Below are 18,914 nucleotides of genomic sequence, written 5' to 3'. Positions count from 1 at the left end.
ACTCTGAGCTCAAAATAAGAAAATAAGCACAACTACAAATACTGAAGCTTCAATCCTCTGCATTTTTATTCCTTGTCAAAATCTGGCACCTACCACCTACTGCATTCATTACCAACAGTGCAATTTGGCCACACGCGTTTCAATAGAATTCAGGATTCAGACATGTTTCTAGTCAAGAGCCTCAAGCAGGGATGTGACTCTAGGAGGAATTAACTTTTAAGAACTTTTAAGTTCTTAAGTTAACTTTTTTCCTATCAGATTTTTTTGTAGCGCCTCCAAAAGGTTTTAGAAACCAATTTTCACAGTAGTTAGAAACTCAACATTCGGAGCAAATCCAAATGCTTTGTGCCTTTGCCTAGTTTGTTTGTTTATTTTTCAAACCTTTTTATAGCACTGTGGATCTGACAAACAATCACTTGAAGATTTTATTTTAAAATGGTGTTGCTAAGGTTTTGCATGAGACAAGAAAGGAAAGACACAAAATAGTCAAACCTTTTATGTATAATTTAAAAAATAAAAAGAAGTAGAAAAGAGAGAAAAGACATGTTCACTGTGCAGGTTGGAAACGTCCATTACACTACAAGGAGGATGTTTAGTGAACTGTTCAATCTAAAGTTCAATTATTCTGAAAGGCTGCGTTGCTGCCTCTGGGTCTGGACAGCTCCTCATCCTCAGAAACTGAATTCCTAAGTTTATCAAAGTATCATAAGGGATAATGTCAGGGTGGCTGTTGTGTGGTTGGTGAGGCTCAGTGACACAGCAGGTCAACGACTCTAGACGTCAAAACAAATATACAACAGAGGGACTTCAAACTCAGACATAAATTCAGACATACTGTGGAATGAACTCTAGAGAGGCAGTCACATCAGACATTCCAGGAAATAAAAGTGACTGATCTGAAGCACTTTGAAAGGGAAGAACGGCCCAGAATACTTTCAGCTCCTTGAGATGGGTTCACTTATGTTTCCACCAGCACTGTGAATCTTAATCCATTTATAGAGGTTATGCACGTGACGTCACAGCAAGACAAGTCTCTGTGGCTGCGGCCACCGAGTGGCAAAAAGTGACAGTAACTTTTTCAGTTCCAACAATAAATAAAACAATAAACATAATATCTGTGAACACTCCTCGTCATCCTTTTAAAGTTCGGTCGGACGCTACAGTATTTTATGGCTAACGTTACTTCTCTGTAAAGCTCTTAGCGTTAGCATCTTTTATTTAGTTACATTTATCAGAAACTGAAATGACCTGAAACTAACTTAAACTAACCTAAACTGAGGCTAATCCACTTTTCCAAATCCATACTAGTTTGTATGGATCATTGTTGAGTCCAATTGTCCTTAATTTGATCTGATGATCCACATTTTCTCTGGTCTCGCTGTATTTACTGATACATTTCACCATGTATTTTATGGATTTTTATGGCATTAGCTCTGACACAGTGTGTTTTTCAAAACTTGAAAGAAAATTTTCAGATGTTATGACCAATTAAAGCAGAAATTCAAGTAAGTGACTCCAAATCTAAATGCAAACTATACAACTGGTCTGTACAAAAATAATAAAAATATATATATGTACACTTCTGCTGAGTGGTAAGCCGTTCTGTACAGGAGCTGTAATGGCAAATGTGAGCAGGCTGTACAAAGTTAGTGACTTTTACATCCTTACTTGTCACTGCTGCCATAATCAAATCTTTGCATGTGTCCTCTGTTTTCAGCAGAGATCTTACCTTCAGTTTTGAGTTTGCGTTGAGCATGATGTATTTAATAGACCCCTGGATGTTTTCAGTCCAGCTAGCCAGCCATGTCACGGTGTTGTCGTGTCGAACTTCCTTCCAGTGGTGGCCAGCGGGCGGCACGGGGATACGGGATTCTCTGCCAGAGCAAGAAAATGTTCAAAAAATAATAAAAATAAATAAATAAATAAATAACCCCTTTCTGCGCTAACACATCCTTCAAAGGTTCAAGCCTCAGATTACATTTGTAGTGCAGGAGTCATTTATCTGTATGAAAAGTACAAAGAGTGCCTTTTTCTTTTCCACAGCACTGTGTGTAAACAACTGATTCATAATCTTGACTAATGTACTCCTTTAACACATTATAGTTCAGAAGCAAAGAAAACACAAACATTAAAACTCTAGGGCTTTTACACGCCTGCAGCAGTTATGAATCGTCAGGGGATATTTTCTTTATAGCAGGGTGAAATAACTTCAAAATGTACATGATTTTTTCAAAGTATAACAACTCTTCTCATTTTACTTGTTTACTCCTTGGTGACATGTGCACCTTACGACTGTATTAAGCACAATACAGAGCCGTCTAAGTTAACAGTGTTGAGAGGGTAGCTTGTACCTTGGCTCCAGGAGCTCCAACAGACGACAAAAACCTGTGTTCTCTACTAAATAAAAGCGTTAACCTGCGTAACATTCTCTGGAATATTTTTGAACGCAGCTTTCCTTTCAGCGCAGTCTTTGCCTTTGTTTTTGTCGGTGGCGAATCAAGTTCTTAGTATTAAATGAGTCTCCTACTAAGACCATGTGAAACATACCTCTGATTTTTGGCAGCTTTAATGCTAGCTAACCGCTAATAACAAAGAAAAAGGAGGATATTTGGAGCTATAGCAATGTGGTTTGGTTTATGGCAGACCTAAAATAATTACTGGCTAAAGACATCTGGATTTGCCCCATTACTGATCGGGACATCCTAAGTTCAAATATTTTTTTTTATATTTCAACCATGTACAACAAGAGGGACAATTTAAAAAAAAATGTATAAAATTGTATAATCATCCAAAGACTTTACGACCTCCCTGCAGTACCTCCACAGATCCCCTAGGTGTCACAGAGGCCCTGTTTTTAGACGTATAATTAAAATACTTTCTGCATTGGAACCATTCTGTTTTCTTCCAGCCAGATGTTCACATCCAGGAAATGTGTTTTAGTAACTTCACTACAATGTAATAATCCTCTTTCTCACTTGGCGCAGTTGATGATGACATCCTCTGGTTGGATCCTTTTCTTCAGCATGCCTTGTTTGGGATGCTCCCCTCTACCTCGGAACAGCCCCGGAGGCTCAATCTTGAAGTTCCCAATGCGTTCTTTGTGGTGGTCCAGCAGACAGTAGCCGTATTCATCCACTATCTTCTGGTTGGCCTCTTTCATAGCCTACAATCACATACAGAACTGCAACATTACGCTTTATGACTACGAGAGTATACAAACGCACAAAGGAAAAAAAAAAGTCTTCGCTTTACCAGTTTCTCCTCCTTGGTGAGGTTTTTCCGGGCCTCCACCTTGGCTTTATGCATGGCGTGCATTTCTCCGAAGTCACACTTGTCAAGATTTTTGATCAGCATCCTCTCCTCCTGGTTCATTTCCTTAAAAGGCATAAAGTGTGTTATTCTGAAGTACAGTCTTATTTTTATTTATTTTTCCATATTATACCACTTCATACCAATTAAACATCAATTATTCCTTTTAGTCATCTATCAAACCATAATGAAAATAGTGATTAGATGGATTCAAAGTATTACCAAATAGCAGTATAAGTAATTAAAAAAAAAATGAAGGCAACAACACACACAATTAGCCCAGAGTTCAGTTAGAGCTGGGAAACATTGATATAATCAAATGCATGAGATACAAAATCCTAATATACTGCCTGGCCAAAAAAAAGTCACCATCTGGATTTAACTAAACAAATAGGTACCAGCCTCCTGTTGGATAATTACTGCATGGACGAATATCTTTCAGCTGGAAACAAGTTATTTAACCTGAACTGATGCAACAAGTAGCTTCTCATTTCTTAAACAACCTTTTCAAAAGATAAATCCCGTGGTCGTGGAAAAGATGTTAGTCTGTTTCAGAAGCTTCAAATCACTGGCATGCATCAGAGACGGAAAAAACATCCAAGGAAACTAAAGCAGAAACTACTAAAACTGGGTTAAGAACTGTGCAACGCAATATGACAAACTGGAAGGATAGTTGGGAACCGTTGTCGTCGAAGGAGAAATGTGGTCGGAAAAAAATCCTGATTGATTGTGATCAGCAACCTTTTAAACGTTTGATGAAACCAAACTGAAGAAAAACAACAGGACAACTCGGAGCTATGTTTAATAGTTAAAATAAGAGCAATAAGAGAACTTAAGGGACTGGGACTGAACAGCTGTGTAGACTTAAGAAAAACACTTATCAGTGAAGCTAACCCAAAAAAAAAAAAGGCTTCAGTTTCCTAGGAAGCATAAAGATTGGACTCTGGAGCAATAAAAGAAGGTCTGATGAGTCTAGATTTACCCTGTTACACAGTGATGGGCCATTAATAATAGAAAGTACGCACAAGCCTTCCTTTAAGACGGGTTAAAAAAACAAAACAAAGCATCAGCACGTAACGCAGCTTTATTAAAATACACTCGGTGCTATAAAAACAGAGGGTATAACCTTTGTCTGTTCAAATTACACATTAAAGCAATAATGTCATATAAAACCTAATTAAACAAGCATAATGAAAACAGATCAGTGACCTTTCTTTTAATCATTCATATTTATGGAGGCAAGGCAGACAAACAAGAAAAAAACCAAAGCGGTGTTGTCATGAAAGGCCAGAGTGTAGAATATTTCCTCTAACGAACCGTGAACGCATACAGATTGGCAGCTGTTGCTGTTCCTGCTTTTTTTTTTTTTTTTTTTTTTTTTTAATTCATGGAGAATGCAGCCCGTCATCGCAGTTCTGTAGACGTGGAGTTCAACAGGCTGCATTACAGTGAGAAGTCAATTTAGGCTCAACTACATGTAAATATCCTCTGGCGCAGTGCAACTGACCAGCTATAAAACTACACGTTTGTTTAATACTAGACTTCATGAAAAGAAGCAAAGTTTAAACAAAACGGAGAAGCAGCAAAACTCAGTACCAGCAGAGGGTCCCTCAGTTTGGGATCTAGTGAATTTGGAAGCCAAGTCAACACCTTGTGCTGTTCAAGTTTTTTTTGTCGCTGTTGTTTTTCTTTAGTTATTCTTAAAGTGGTTTTGTTTGTGTGTCTGTGTCACTGGGTGTCATTGCTACGGGGTGGGGGTACCTGGTCTGATCCAGGTAGGTGGTACATGCCTAATTAACATCCACACAAATGCCAGGTCCAAAAGTTTCCCAGCAGAACACTCAGTTGTCACAAGTTGGTCAAAGTTATTTACTTCTCCTGGCAGTGGTCATAATGTTGTGGCTTATCAGTATACACTACCTGCATATATATAAAAATGGTTAATAATACAGTTTTTGTGTTATATTAGTGATGATGGTTCACCACACAAACAAACAGGTAAGTGATAAGATGATTGTATCAAATGAGGATCATCAGGAGTGTGTTTTTGCAGGAGCCCGTTCCCAAATTACGGTATTCCTCCATTACCTTGAAATTGCATTTACTTTGGATGTTGTTTGTTCCGACTGACATTTCGTTGCTTCAGGTCGCCCCCGGACCAAAAGTAGGAGAGGGAGCTTGTTTACGAGAGAGCTGACAGGCATTGTAGGGGGAAAAGAGAAAATTGTGGCTTTGCCTTTCCTTTAATAATGCCCAGTCCTCACTCCTAAATGCTCCCCCTGAGAGACAGCTTTTTTCACATCATATCAATCTCCAGCAGCCGAACAAAACAGCACTGGGTGGGCATCTTGATCTCATTTCCCTCACTCATTGCCACAGCAGTGTTTGTCCACAATAGTGAGCCCTATAGTTATCATAAAAATGCGTAGGGAAGGCTTCAAGTAGTATTTTACGAACAAATGAAGCTTGAACACAAATATGAAGAACAAAGAAAATGACTCATGAGCCTTCGCGGAGAAGTAATGATCTAGTCCACTTTTGTCATAACAGATGAGACACGAATGCCAGCAGCTAGGTGAGCGCACACACCTCTTCCCAGAAACACTGGCAGTGTGGACACGGCGTCAGTCCGCGTGTCTAAGCATGAATGACACCCGACAGTGGGCGGGCACCGAGGGCAGTGGAGCGAGGAGAGTTTTTTCCGGCTATAATAAAACAGTTTAATTGGATTTGTTCATATGCAGGGGAGCTAGTTGTCTGGATTAGCATATCAATGCCTTCACATAAATCGTATTTTCAAGTGCATTGAGCACTAAGCAGCGCAAAATTAATTCTGCATGATATGCCTTGGGGCTCGGCACGGTGTTTCCTCCATACAGAGGACACCAGCAAGCATGTACGAGTCACACTCGCACACACGTCCTGTACTTACACACAACTATTTACAACACACATATATTGTAACACAAAGCTATAAAGAAAACACCACTTTAATGCTAGAACACGGGTCTGCAACAAGGTGGACGCATCAAGTCCCACTACTAATTACACCTGCAAGCAATTTAACACAAAGCATGGCTTTACCTTCCTCCAGTCCTTAAAGAAGTTCTCCCGAAACACCGTCTTCGTGGTGTATTCATGGTCCAACATCTGGGCAAAAAACAGCGCCACCTCTTCTGCTGCCAAGCTCAGCTTCACCTTTTTACCTGAGCATAAAACACAAGCACAGCGCTTCAGTAGCTGCGTTTCCATTACAGTTTTTCACAAAATAAAAGCGATACTTCTGAAATTCCGATAAAGTACAATTGCGTTATGTGTTTCCACTGAAAGGTGTTTTGATCAAAGTCTAGTCTTGGATTATCCCGTAATTCTGTTACCAGACTACTGCTGAATAAATGTCAGCAAAAGAAAAGAAGTGCTTAGTTTTAGGGTCGAGAAGATTTACAAGAGTCGAAACTTCAGTGCAAAAGTAAGAAAAAAAACAAAAAAACAAATCACAGTTTGCACTTTAACTCTTTGCCTTTTTAGAGTCTGCATACAAATGTCTTGTGGAACGAATGCCATGCTGTTGTCAAAGCCAGAGGAGGTCACTCTGAAGAAAGAAAAACTCAAACACCTGATAATTATAGCAGATATGTCTCCTGAAAATCTTTTATGTACAAATCTGCTCTTGCTTCCAAACATTTACATTACTTATACACCTAACAAGTTCTACAATTCACCAGCAAGCTTTTGGAAGAGTTTGATCAAAATCTATCGTGCAACACCGCCCACCTCAGCTCCTCTAGAGGGCTGTGAGGCCAGCGCCTGAATTAATAGAGGCAGGTTTGGACACAAGGACGGAGATCTACATTCAAGCCCACTACCCGCTACAAGAACATGCACGCACAGGAATTAGCAGATCAAACCAACTCCCCATAGGACAAGTGTGTGGCTTGGCTGCTAAACAAAGCAAAAACAATTACGAGTCATCAATCAGTGTTTGATCCGGTACATGACTGGCCTTCTAAGGACCCAATCACGCATACATCGATCAGACATAATATTATGACCACCTTTCTAATAGGTGCGCAGGTTTTCCTTGTGCCTGTGGTGTCTGGGAACATGTTGGTGGAGGGGGAGGGGCCTCTGTGGATCATCACACAGTTACTTGGTCTGTTTGGGATCTAGTGAATTTGGAGGACAGTTTAACACCTAGTGCTGTTTTTAATGATTTTTTTAGTTGTTTCTAAACTATTTTTGTGTGTCTGTGTCAGGCTGCTGCCATAAAGAAGCGTCATCGCTTTGGCACGGGGGCGCCTGGTCTGGTCTGGTCTGGTCTAGGTGCGTGGCACATGTTCAAGTAATATCGACTTTCAATCACCCATTCTTACACACTCCACTTCCATGCTCGACTGACCATTATAATAGAAGTGAACATTGTCAGGTAGAGGCTGGTACTCAGGGGGGAAGTAGGGTCCATTGTGTTCCAAGAACTTCCATTTCACCCCATTTTCATACTTCTCTTCCTCCCACCTGACAAAAAGGAAGATGGAGAAAAAAAAGTATAAGGATGTATTTGAGAAAGTGAAAATTGATGCTCTCCTGCTTCCCTGTGCAATTTGTGTTTGGCTGTATGTGTGGGGGCGTGAGTTCAGGTCAAGATGAAAAGAGCAGCATTTCCCCCACCATCTCCAGCGATTCTGCTCCTCTTCCTCCTTCTTTTTGATCTTCAGCAGTCTTGCCTCCTCAATCTCCTCCTTTGTCTTCTTCGTTTTTTTCGAGACTGGATGCTCGCCGTCTTCTTTCTTAACCGCCTGTGCAGAGAAAGACATAAGATTCAAACAGTCCTGCCCTGAACGTTCCCAGCAAACAACGTCAGAGTAGAATGTATCTTTGGCGGACGCAGATTACATCAAGAGAAACCGAGTTTACCTTTTCTGTTCTCTTCTTTGACTTCTTTTTCTCAACTTCTCCATCACTTTCTTCTTCGTGGCCGTGTTGCTTGTGTTTTCTCTTTACACTGCTCAAGATATTCAGAGAGAAAAAAACACTAATGGCTTAAGCAGTATGAAAAGAATTATGATCCAGGTGTAAATTTATATTCATATAACAATATTGACTTGTGGAATTGTTCCAATGCCAGCATCGTAAAATTCCTCTTGCCTAAAACTCAGGCTCAGGGATTAGCAGCCACGTCGTCTTATGCATCAGCAGTTTGAAGGTGTGGCACAAGTGCTGCCAATTTCAATGATTTATTTTTTTAAAGCATTTGAAGAAGCAGTCGGTGAAAGAGTAGGATAAGCTCACCAAGGCAAAGGAGAAAACAAGAATAAACGTGCTGGAAACCACATTCAAATGGTACTTAAAAAAAAAAGCCACAATTAGAATCAAAAAGCAACTAACTGTCATCAAATCTGCTCCAACTTGGGGGTGCACCTTTGTTTTTTATTTTATTAGTTTATACATAAATAATTCAGATAAGGACATAGAAAACAAAAAGATGCATTGGTGAAGTGGGAAAAAACCCTCAAAGGAGTTACTCTAGGTGCTCTCTAGTGTGAGAATTACACTATTTAAAGTGAGAAAAGTTTTAAATGGAGGTCTGAAAAAAGGAAAATGGAAAAAGAGTGAAAGTTAAGACAAAAGATGACATTCATTATTACACAGGATAGGATGTTACAATCCTTTGTGCCAAGATCCGAGGAAAAACAAATATAGAAGCCCATCCTAAGTAAAAAACCATTTAGCAGATTAGCAGTCAGCTACCAGCTAGCAACCAACTAGAAGACAACAGCTAACTAGCCTAGCCAACAGCAGCAGGCAATATGTGGCATATCACTGGGGTTTGATATAACGCATACCCCGATCGGTATTTACAATTTTACATGTATTCTGTACAGATCGGATCTATGGAATGTTTACAAGAGAAAAACCATAAGGATAAAACTGCAGCGATGAAAAACAAACCTTTTATAGCCGACTTTAAATTAGCAGGAGAGACTTTTGAAAATTGAGATGGTAATGCATTCCATATCACTGAACCTCTGTGAGTTATTCCAAATTGTAGCTCAGATGTTTGACAGATGGGAGGTCTGAGTTTGAAGTTATCGCAGGTGGAATGTTTTTGAAACTGGTGACGGGAATACATGAGCAGGAATACATTTCAGGATGAAATGAAGGAAGTAACTTGTTCAGTGAGTTATATAAAATAAAGCAGTCTGAAGTTGGTTAACCTGATATACAGCGGCGGATCTTAAATACGAAGGATAAGAGGAATGAGTCTGATGTACACAATAAATGATTCTTAATGCACGTTTCTGAAGGAGCCTTTAGGAGCCAGTTTAGTGGGACAGGTGCTCGCTCTAACAGAGATGCAATAATATATGTATGGATAAACCACTGAATAAAGTATAGCTACCTCTTTGTTTATCATGGACTTTTCCCAGCACTTTTAGCAATTGGTGTGATTGTGCCAATTACTTTTTCATCAGTGTTTCAATGGATAATTTGGAGCGATGATACAGTTTTCAAGGTCCCGAACAGTCAAAAATGATATAGAGGGTTTTCATGGCGCGTCATCAGTGCGTCATAAATCTGGAAGTTGCCATGTTAGAGGCAACGTGTTTTCAGGATTTGAAATGGTTGAAATGGTAAAAGTGAAATTGAAAAGTGGCTCTTAACCAATTTTCTGGTGTGCTGATAATAATATATAATAATATCAAGCTACTTCGTTCTAAAGGGGATCGTTGCTGACCCATCATTCAGACAGATGGCAGCCAGTCTGGGTCATCCTTTAGATAAAGGTCAGACTTTTTACCTGGAATACAATTAGAAATACAGCAGATTTTAGCTCTACATTTTAAGAACAGTGTAGCTATGGTAACAGGCTATTAAATGTGATGAGAATCAGATATAAGTCTTGATATGAATTATATTATCAGCACACTAGCAAATTAGTTCAGACTCGCTGCTATCAACATTTCAATTACCTGACGAGAAATGGACTGAAATTCATATGTTTTGCCTGGTTTAGCTTTGCTAACCACAAGCGCCCCCTTTAGTCTGATTTTGGCATTGCTCTCCCTGACTTGTAATAACTTTTGTCATGTTTTTCTCGATCTGCCCAATTGGTACAGCCAGAAACACGACAACAATTCACCATTTTTTACAATCCACTTCCAGACCATGTGATTTGTTTACGTCGCCGAGTGCTTCCAACATGGCGACTTCCAGATTTATGACGCACTGGTGACGCGCCGTGAAAACCTTCCATGCGTTATATTCATCTTTTTCGTTAGTGTTGGTGCTTCAGTGTATCCCAACGGCACATATTTTACACTAGGAAAACCCCACAGTCACACCACCAAATAATAATGTCACAAGTAGTATAAATAATGAGATAATGACGATCTACTCTTAATTTACTTACTCAGTGTGAAATCTGGGCTTGTTTAAGCTGATATACTCACAGGAATTGAAGAAACACACATAGAAGTCTTCTTTTTTTTTCTTTTTTTTTAGTTTTATAAGGCAGTCATGCTTGAAAAGCTCAGCTTATTTCCAGGCAGGTAGTTTTATTGTCTCTGCTACGGTGTGTGGTTGTTTTAATTTGGCGATGAGTTCAGCAAATTGGTAGCCGGCCTTGAGAGCTCTCTCATTCATCTCTGTGGTTTCCCTGAATAAAGCTGCATGTTTCCCAGTCTGTTCACACAGTTGAACAAAGTATTTTGTGTTTTGCTTTGAAGGGACTGGTGTTTTGTTTGGAGATGGCGTTTTAAGTTTGCTTGGAACCACGGCTCTGTTACACAGCTGTTCCCTTCACACCGAGCAGAACGGAGTCGGCTCAGTTGAAGTAAAAGTAAATCCAGAGCAAAGATCATTTTCATTGTATAATCTTGGGCTCACCGACCACTACTCATACCAGAACCTTCATCTGGGTTAGAGTTTTCTCCAGAACCCAGTTCAGACTGAGCACTTTTTCTTGTCCAGCATTTATTCTTATAGCTTATTCTGTTGTTTGAATGGCAGCAGGTAGACAGACAGGTTAATTATTTACATTCTGCCCTCTGGTGGAAGAGTATTTAATTGTTCTGCCTGCCAACAAAAAGTAATTATGTGCAGCAAATAAATAATGATTTTCTGACCAATTCAGTGAAATTATGGACTGAATTGGAATAAAAGATAAACATATGGGTATATTCAAGAAATTATTTAAAAATCAAAACAAGTGCATAACTATTTTGATCAGGTGTCTGGAGAATTTAGGTTCTGTTTTGTTATGGGAACCAACTGAGGAAAACAAAGCCTTTGTTGTGTTTGTTTTTCTCTTCTTGAAAAAGATGAGGAACAAAGCTACAGGTTTCAGGTAATTATATCGGTTTTGAAAGGGGACAAAATAAGCTTTGGCTTCAGTCTACACCTTTTCTGAGATCAGTAAAAATGAAAATAACTTAGTAAGTAGGTAAAAGAGCAAAGAAGGAATGAATAGTAAAAGGAAAAGAGAGGGGATGGAGTTTGGTTAATGGATTTTGTTGGAGATATTTCCTCTATTTTCTTAAAAATGTCCTTGTGTTGATGATGTAATTATATACTGCAAATGATATGAATAAATAAAACTAACCTAAGCTGGATAATTCACCTGTGGTACTTCATGTCTCCTCATTTCATTCCTGGTATTGGAGCAGCCACACTAAGGAACGTGAAACTCTTTTTAATTCAGGCTCATCCAAACGTTCAGTCACCTGGTCAGACTTACGCAGGTGAAGCGGTGGAATGAGAAGAGCCTTCCACGGGCTCATCTTTGATTCTTTTCCGTTTCATCCCTTTCTTCTTTTCAGTGAAGTCCTCATCCTGTGGCTGCTTTTTCACAGGATCGCTACAAACACAAAAAAGAAGAGTGGTTCATTTCATTTGTTTTTTTTAATCACAGGTCTGCGATCTTTTTTAGTCTAATTGAGTTAAACATAACTCAGCTATCTAAGAACATGCACAACCACAGCTACCATCTTGAGCTTAGGGTAAAACAGCAAACACCATTATTAATAACCAATTCCTGTATGGTATGTAATGTTATCAATTCAATAAAGACATTTGTATAATCTTATTAAGTGTTCTATATTTTTATCAGCTATAATCTGTCTGGAGCTGTTGATTTTAAATTAGTCCCCTACTTAAAAGGCTAATAACCAGGGAAGATAAAAGCTTAATAGCTTTCTTTTCTTTTTTTTTTTAACAGCTGCCTGCCACACTGGAATTACCCTTCCATGTGGAACAGAAAAAAAAAAAATCTTTAAGCGCACAATGATGACTCGCTGACCACAAGAAATCACACATAATTGTTATAATTAAGTGACATTATCGAAACAGCAATGGTAATGACATAATTGATGCAGTCAGGAATAAAAAATAATTATTTAACAGCAAGCTTGGATTTCCCCACTGAGCCAAGAATTGATGGTTAGAGAAACAGCCCAAATTAAGAAATCAACTAATTGGAGTCCTAATAAATAACAGAGCTTCACAACACACACATAAGGAGGGAAATGGAGAACACGCAAGCAACTAATTGCGACACTGGCTAGTCCCAGTTAGGAGACGGTTTGGTAAAAGCTGTAAATACCCGGAACACATTTACGTAGCTAATGCACCGTCTCTGCACTTCTACAGCGTGACCCCCGATGGCTTCAGATTGAACATAATGACCCTTCCCTCAGGTTCTGAAGACTCCACCGGGTTTGCAAATGTTATGAGAGTACAGGCTGAAAACAAAGCTCATAGGAGCTGTTTGTTTTACAACTAAATCATTTGTGGATTCCAATAGATTCAAACTAAAGGAGCATTCGTTACGGTTTCATCGTTTAGCTTTGCCTTTTCAACATTATACACAAAACAGAGGAAGCATGTGTGTAAATAACAATAAAGAATGGCTGTATTGCTTTAGGTACTATATATATGCTGGATAGTTGTCAAGATATCATGGCTTAAATTGCATGACATATACCAGAGAGTAGGAATGGGCGATAACTTAACGTACAAAAAAACGCAAAAAACAACCTCCACGATGACAATTTACCATCTGGTGATAATTGTGATAAAAGTTGATGACGTACTTGTTTGGAACTGGTTCAGATATCATAAGGTGGGTGTGGAACAAACTTGCCCCAAATGTAAGGTTTGCAAAAAAAGATAATGGCGTAAATTTATCCCACCACCTTAAGAGCAACCACAAGCCGGAGTACGACAAGAGCCAGCAAATGCGTCAGGAGAAAGCAGCCACATCCTCCGGACAGACCAATCAGACATCTCTGATTTCTGGGGACAGTCCCCGTTTTGGATGTCCCGTCCCCCAGCTAAAGCCGACCCCGAAAATGGCCCAGTTTTCAGCATTTTATGAATGAGGAAAAAACATTTTGCAGGCAGATTACAGCTATTACGGTAGTCGTTGTGCTGCTATTTTTTTTTTTTTTTTTTTTTTGTGCTGCTGTTGACATTACAGACAAAGCACTTTAAATATGAATGACTATGTTAAAATAAATGAAATCGCAATTGTCCCCGTTTCTTCATTTCATTTATTTATTTATTTATTTATCATCTCCAAGCTGTAAATTTCCCCGGATATCATTTCAGAAATCTGGTCACCTCACAGTAAATTTAAAAAAAAAAAATAATAAAAAACTCAGCCGATGATGAGCAGAATGATAAGCAGAACAATTGAGGGAAAGACAGAAACAAAGGGATTTAATTTTGCCTGGTGGAAGACATGTGGCTGTTTTCACATTTCAGACTCGTTTGATTACTCGCTACATTTTTCTCCACAACTTCCAACCTAAACCTGCAGTTAAGCAGCTTATTTGACTACAACTGGTACGTATCATCTTGGAGCTCGATAGACAGACTGCAGCGACAGATTGAGTCAAACAGGGATTGTAAATTGTAATATTTTTTATCATGATTTTTATCCTGATTGCCAGAATAGCAAAATGGAAATTTATCATGATTTTTTTTTTTTTTAGCCCATATCGCCCATCCCCACCAAAGAGATGGTTCGTGGTATTAACATGCGCACCTTTCCTTCTATTGTAAGGGAAATGTTTGCTGAAATATAAATAATAATAAGCTGTTAGCATTTTGGTGTCAAGTAGAACCTGCTTTATTCAAGACTATGACAGATTCTTTTTGCAGTTTTGTTGCTGACGGATTCGTGCTGAAGCTTAGAAGAAAACAACATCACTGGCTACAGATTCCAATTAAACTGTTTACGTGGACTCTGAATAAGACGACCTGATGAGACGTATGCACTTGAAATGTTTTTTTTTTTTACCCCGGGGGAGGGCCATGTCCTCGTCGAGTTTTATTCATCCTTCCAAAACACTTCTTTGAACAACTTATTGTTTCAAACCTTTCAACCATCAAGGTGTAGATGCTTGTAGAGAAACGTAAGCAGGAAGAATTTATTAATTAATTAATTTATTTATTCCAGTTACTATCCAGCAATATTTTGCTAATAAACAGATGATCTTCATTGGGATATTATTATTTGGTTTATTAGTGGAAAGCTAGTTTAGATGTTAAGTCAAACGTCACAAACATCTATATGTTGTGTGTTTTTATTTAAGAGCAAGGGGAAAACAACCACCCTGATTAAATACGTTACAACAGGTTCCCCTTGCATAAGGCTTTGTGCATCAGTACCCATCAGGTTATGTATTTTTTTTTTTAATGTGACAACTGCATGCAGCAACCCCGGTGTCAGCCTGCAGGTGTCACAGTGAGTCACATTCACAGCCATTCCTCAGGAGCTTCACTAAAAAGCGAGCACAGCGGAGAAGCTCGCATCCGGCTCTCTCCTCGCTGCTATTTTAGAAAGCTTTGCAAATTTTAAGTGTGTACCGAGGACAAGTTCAAGCTGGTGTTCAAGTGCCGAATGTGGAGGGAAATAAAAAGACCACTTTTAGAAATTGTGATGTTCTTTGGTACACTGCCTCGCTGAGCAAAATCCATAAAAAGCTATACAAAAGAGGGTGGGTCACTGCGTCCATTGACATTTACGCTCACTGGTTCTAATGGCCTTATGTTTCCCAACTCTGCTGCATGGCCTCAACTTTCCTCCCTCCATGAAACCCACTCGACTATCACTGTCGCCACCTGAGCCCTTTCCGGAGAAAAAGAAAAACGCTCTCGAGGGAAACATTAAAAGGCAGAATTTAACAAAACTGTTTTTCCTACCGACATCACCTTTGAAATGTCGCTCACAACGCTGGGCCGAGCTGAATCAACATCGGGAAAATAATCCATTAACAAGTCTATAGAAACGCCGCTGAGAGACAGATTCCGCACAGCGAGCCTTCAGCCACAGTCTGCCATCCCGGCAAGACCCTGCTGAGAATCCAACTACTCCCAACGATGCATCCTCATTTATTACTTTCCTGACAAGCCACAGATCTTTGTCCTCAGCGCAGAGTCAAATTAATTTTCTGTGCGACAGCTTAACACATTGTATAAAATGGGAATGCTTCTGTCCGGGGCCCCCCGAACATCAAAACACAAGAATTAATTTCCATCACCTCAGGAGGGAGAAGGCAAAAAAAAGAAAGATGTACTAACACAATTGCACCATAGCAGCCTGTTATTATTTCAGCCTTTATTAGTATATAATCTCCTGGCATTGGGACCTCATCCCTACCTGGTACTGCTGGTCGACTGCGGGGTCTCCGTCTTTGGTGACTTGACCTAAGGGGAGGACATACACTAAAATTCAGCATGGTATATCTGCACTGAAAGGACACTCACATAGCTCTTTTATTGTTTTTATGCATAGCCGTACAGTAACATAATGCAAGAAATCATCATCATACTATGGCAATATTTAGCTTATAGGTCAGAAATCTGTTATTTGAGCCCCTTGATTAGAAGGTACAAGCGCAGTCCAGTGAACAAATCTAAACCAGCATATTTCTTTATTTCATAGGGGACGTACATACAGAAATAAACAGAAAATGATCAAACAGAAAAATCCCATCACTGCAAACGTGTTTAGTTCAAACATTTTTATGATAATACCTTTAAAAAAATAAATAAATAAAAAATCAACAGTTGCAGGATTAATTGTAAAAATGCTGCCCTAAGATGATTTATGATGATTGTTTGCATAAAGAGATGCATGTGAACACACTTGACCAATGTTGTTGGTTTAAAATAGAATGGACATGACCTACTAGGACAAGCTGTTTCACATACTGTAGTTTTCACAATCAGTGCTCGGGCGTTACTGGGTGACTGACAAAGGATGGAATTTGCATCCTGGCATTTGGCACACTGATTCAAGACACGGGACGAGCACCGGATGGACTCACATGACCATCATCACCATCTCGTCCCGGGTCACGATGAAGCTGAGTTCCAATTGAGTCCTGTCCTGATTCAAGTTCACACTAAATAGGATATGGGGTCACATTTGAGCCACAACAGTAGAAAAAGAAGAACTGAATTAATTTACCTTCTTATGAGATTTTCCATTTTCAGTCCTTTCTCTGGATTTAGTCAGCTTTGTGCTTCCCATCAGGAAGGGGATGATCGCGAGGGAAGAGAAAAGGCTTGTTAGTGATGCAGGATTCTTGTCGGAAATACATGGGCAGTTACAGAAAACGGGAAAAAAAATTGCAAGGAGAACTTCACTTCCACCTTTACTCCTTTGACATGACTAAATTGGCCACTAAGATACAGTTCAAGCTGCGCGGTTACCAAGTGAAGGCTTTCAGGCGTATTAGGTGAATGTTAGACTCATGTCTGTGCCTAGTTAGGATTGTGTAAGTCTGGCATGTTGAAATGTCACAAATCAGACAAGCGGTGTCCCAAGAGGACGCCCGCGCCCCAAGAGCTCTGAACATGTTTCTTTTTAGTCTGACCTTTCCAACCTTCAGGGCTGAACGTAGCATAAAAACGGAGCTGCGCGAGTTAATTGTTTTTAATTCGGAAATCGCACATTTCGAACATCCGACTGCGGCAGTACAACGGTTAAAGCAGGTGACACTTGCTCGGGGAAAATTAGTTCCACGATTCTTGCAGCTGGAGGAGGATAAGCTGGTCCTTAATCAGTAATCCAGTCAGCGTGCCATGAAATAACACGAGGCTAGCTGTCACAGAAAGCTGCCTGCTCTACTGCCAGTGGCGCTTACAGGTGTCTATTCATCTCTCTGCTCTCATCAATTACAGGAGCCAATGACAGATCACTCGGCATTCATTTGTCTGCTCACATAGGCAAGGTAATAAACGCATCAGATATCAAAGTAAATTAATTTATTCATACGAAGATGGAGTACCCGCTGAAATGAATGCACACACTGAATGTTGCACGGTCCTAAGGCAGCAACAGCCTCCTCGCAGCAATACTAGTTTATTTCTTTCCTTTCTTTCTTTCTTTCTTTTACTGGCACACAGCTACTGCCACGTGTTATGCAGCCTATGAGTATACGTTTTGTTTTAATTCAAATTAATTTGTCTCTACATCTCGTCGACATGAAAGGCTATGTTTCATGCAAAAAAGAAATTTAAAAAAAAAAAACAGCTTTGATGTGAGCCCTGTGTGGATGTTGAGCAGATGTCATGTGCATATATTAATATCATTAGAGCAAATTCAGCTGCATCAATTCACGCAGCTCATTTGATAACACGACAGTGGGACGATGATCAAATGTTGGCTAAATTGCAGATGTCCACCAAAGATTTTTTTTTTTTTTTTTTCCCCCCTTTTACTTTCCAAAATCCATCTTTCTGTTTCAATTTACCCGTTCGTGATGCTATCTCCCCCGGCACCTGCGCTTTCACAGTCGCTCAGCTTTTTCAGTTTGGTCGCTTTGTGCTTGGCCTTCGCGTCTCCTTTAGCGTCCTTCTCTCTTCCCATTTCTCAAGTCCCTTGGTTGAAAACTGTGAACAACCACAAACCATATAAGAGAATAAACAATAAATAAATGGTCACCACGGTTCACAGCATTTATATTCTAACCGCCTTGTTAAAGAAAAAAACTTGGCCTTCCTAGCTAGCCAAATACTTAGCAAGCTTCAGCACTCCACGAGCAGACTTAAAAACTTAAACAGCTTACGGCACATATATCTTATCCTAAGTTTGCATATAAAGTAAACACAAAATTTAATTAAAAACATGCAAAAAAAAAATAATAATAATTTTCGTGTGAAAATACAAACCTTTTAAGAGGTCCAAATTCAGGTGAACCAGCGCGCAGTCTCACCGGTCTGATTTTTGCTAGCGCTGAACTGAGCATGCGTCAACCTCAGCTGAATTCTGATTGACGTTCTCACGGGATTAGTTTTACGTGGGACGTCCTGTGATTCAGATATTACCCCCGATGGCTGCGTTTTATGTGGCGCATTCGCAGGGCATAAACAAACTGTGATTTACTGAAATTTACGATCCTTAGTTATGACTCTGCTACTTTTCGCCTCACTCTGCTCACACAGGTTTTGTTTGATATGCAGTTTTAATTTCTCCGAGGTAATTGGGCCTAAGAAGTATACAAACTAAGCATGACCTTTCAACAGGAAGCTGAAGGTCCTCATATGTGGACACTGGGATTATTTAAATATTTATATTATAATAAAGTCTGGCT

At 39.5% G+C, this 18,914-nt stretch overlaps 1 protein-coding gene across 1 annotated transcript in view; it reads right to left on the bottom strand.

Annotated features, from left to right (window-relative positions):
* zgc:173742 (DNA topoisomerase I, mitochondrial) overlaps nt 1-18,643 on the bottom strand; it is a 31,543-nt gene extending 12,900 nt beyond the window's left edge. The window contains exons 1-12 of the mRNA XM_047596895.1: nt 18,493-18,643; nt 18,075-18,213; nt 16,787-16,841; nt 15,974-16,020; nt 12,047-12,166; nt 8,224-8,311; nt 7,978-8,105; nt 7,709-7,824; nt 6,394-6,515; nt 3,253-3,375; nt 2,976-3,163; nt 1,730-1,874 (exon numbers count right to left, since the gene is read on the bottom strand). Coding sequence (XP_047452851.1) covers nt 1,730-1,874; nt 2,976-3,163; nt 3,253-3,375; nt 6,394-6,515; nt 7,709-7,824; nt 7,978-8,105; nt 8,224-8,311; nt 12,047-12,166; nt 15,974-16,020; nt 16,787-16,841; nt 18,075-18,190 — 1,248 coding nt within the window. The 5' untranslated portion in view covers nt 18,191-18,213; nt 18,493-18,643. The remainder of the gene's footprint in view (nt 1-1,729; nt 1,875-2,975; nt 3,164-3,252; nt 3,376-6,393; nt 6,516-7,708; nt 7,825-7,977; nt 8,106-8,223; nt 8,312-12,046; nt 12,167-15,973; nt 16,021-16,786; nt 16,842-18,074; nt 18,214-18,492) is intronic.
* Between the last annotated feature and the right edge of the window lie 271 nt (nt 18,644-18,914).

The sequence above is a fragment of the Mugil cephalus genome, chromosome 10 (assembly GCF_022458985.1).
Source record: "Mugil cephalus isolate CIBA_MC_2020 chromosome 10, CIBA_Mcephalus_1.1, whole genome shotgun sequence".
NCBI classification, from domain to species: domain Eukaryota; kingdom Metazoa; phylum Chordata; class Actinopteri; order Mugiliformes; family Mugilidae; genus Mugil; species Mugil cephalus.
This window is presented reverse-complemented; position numbering and strand designations above follow the sequence as displayed.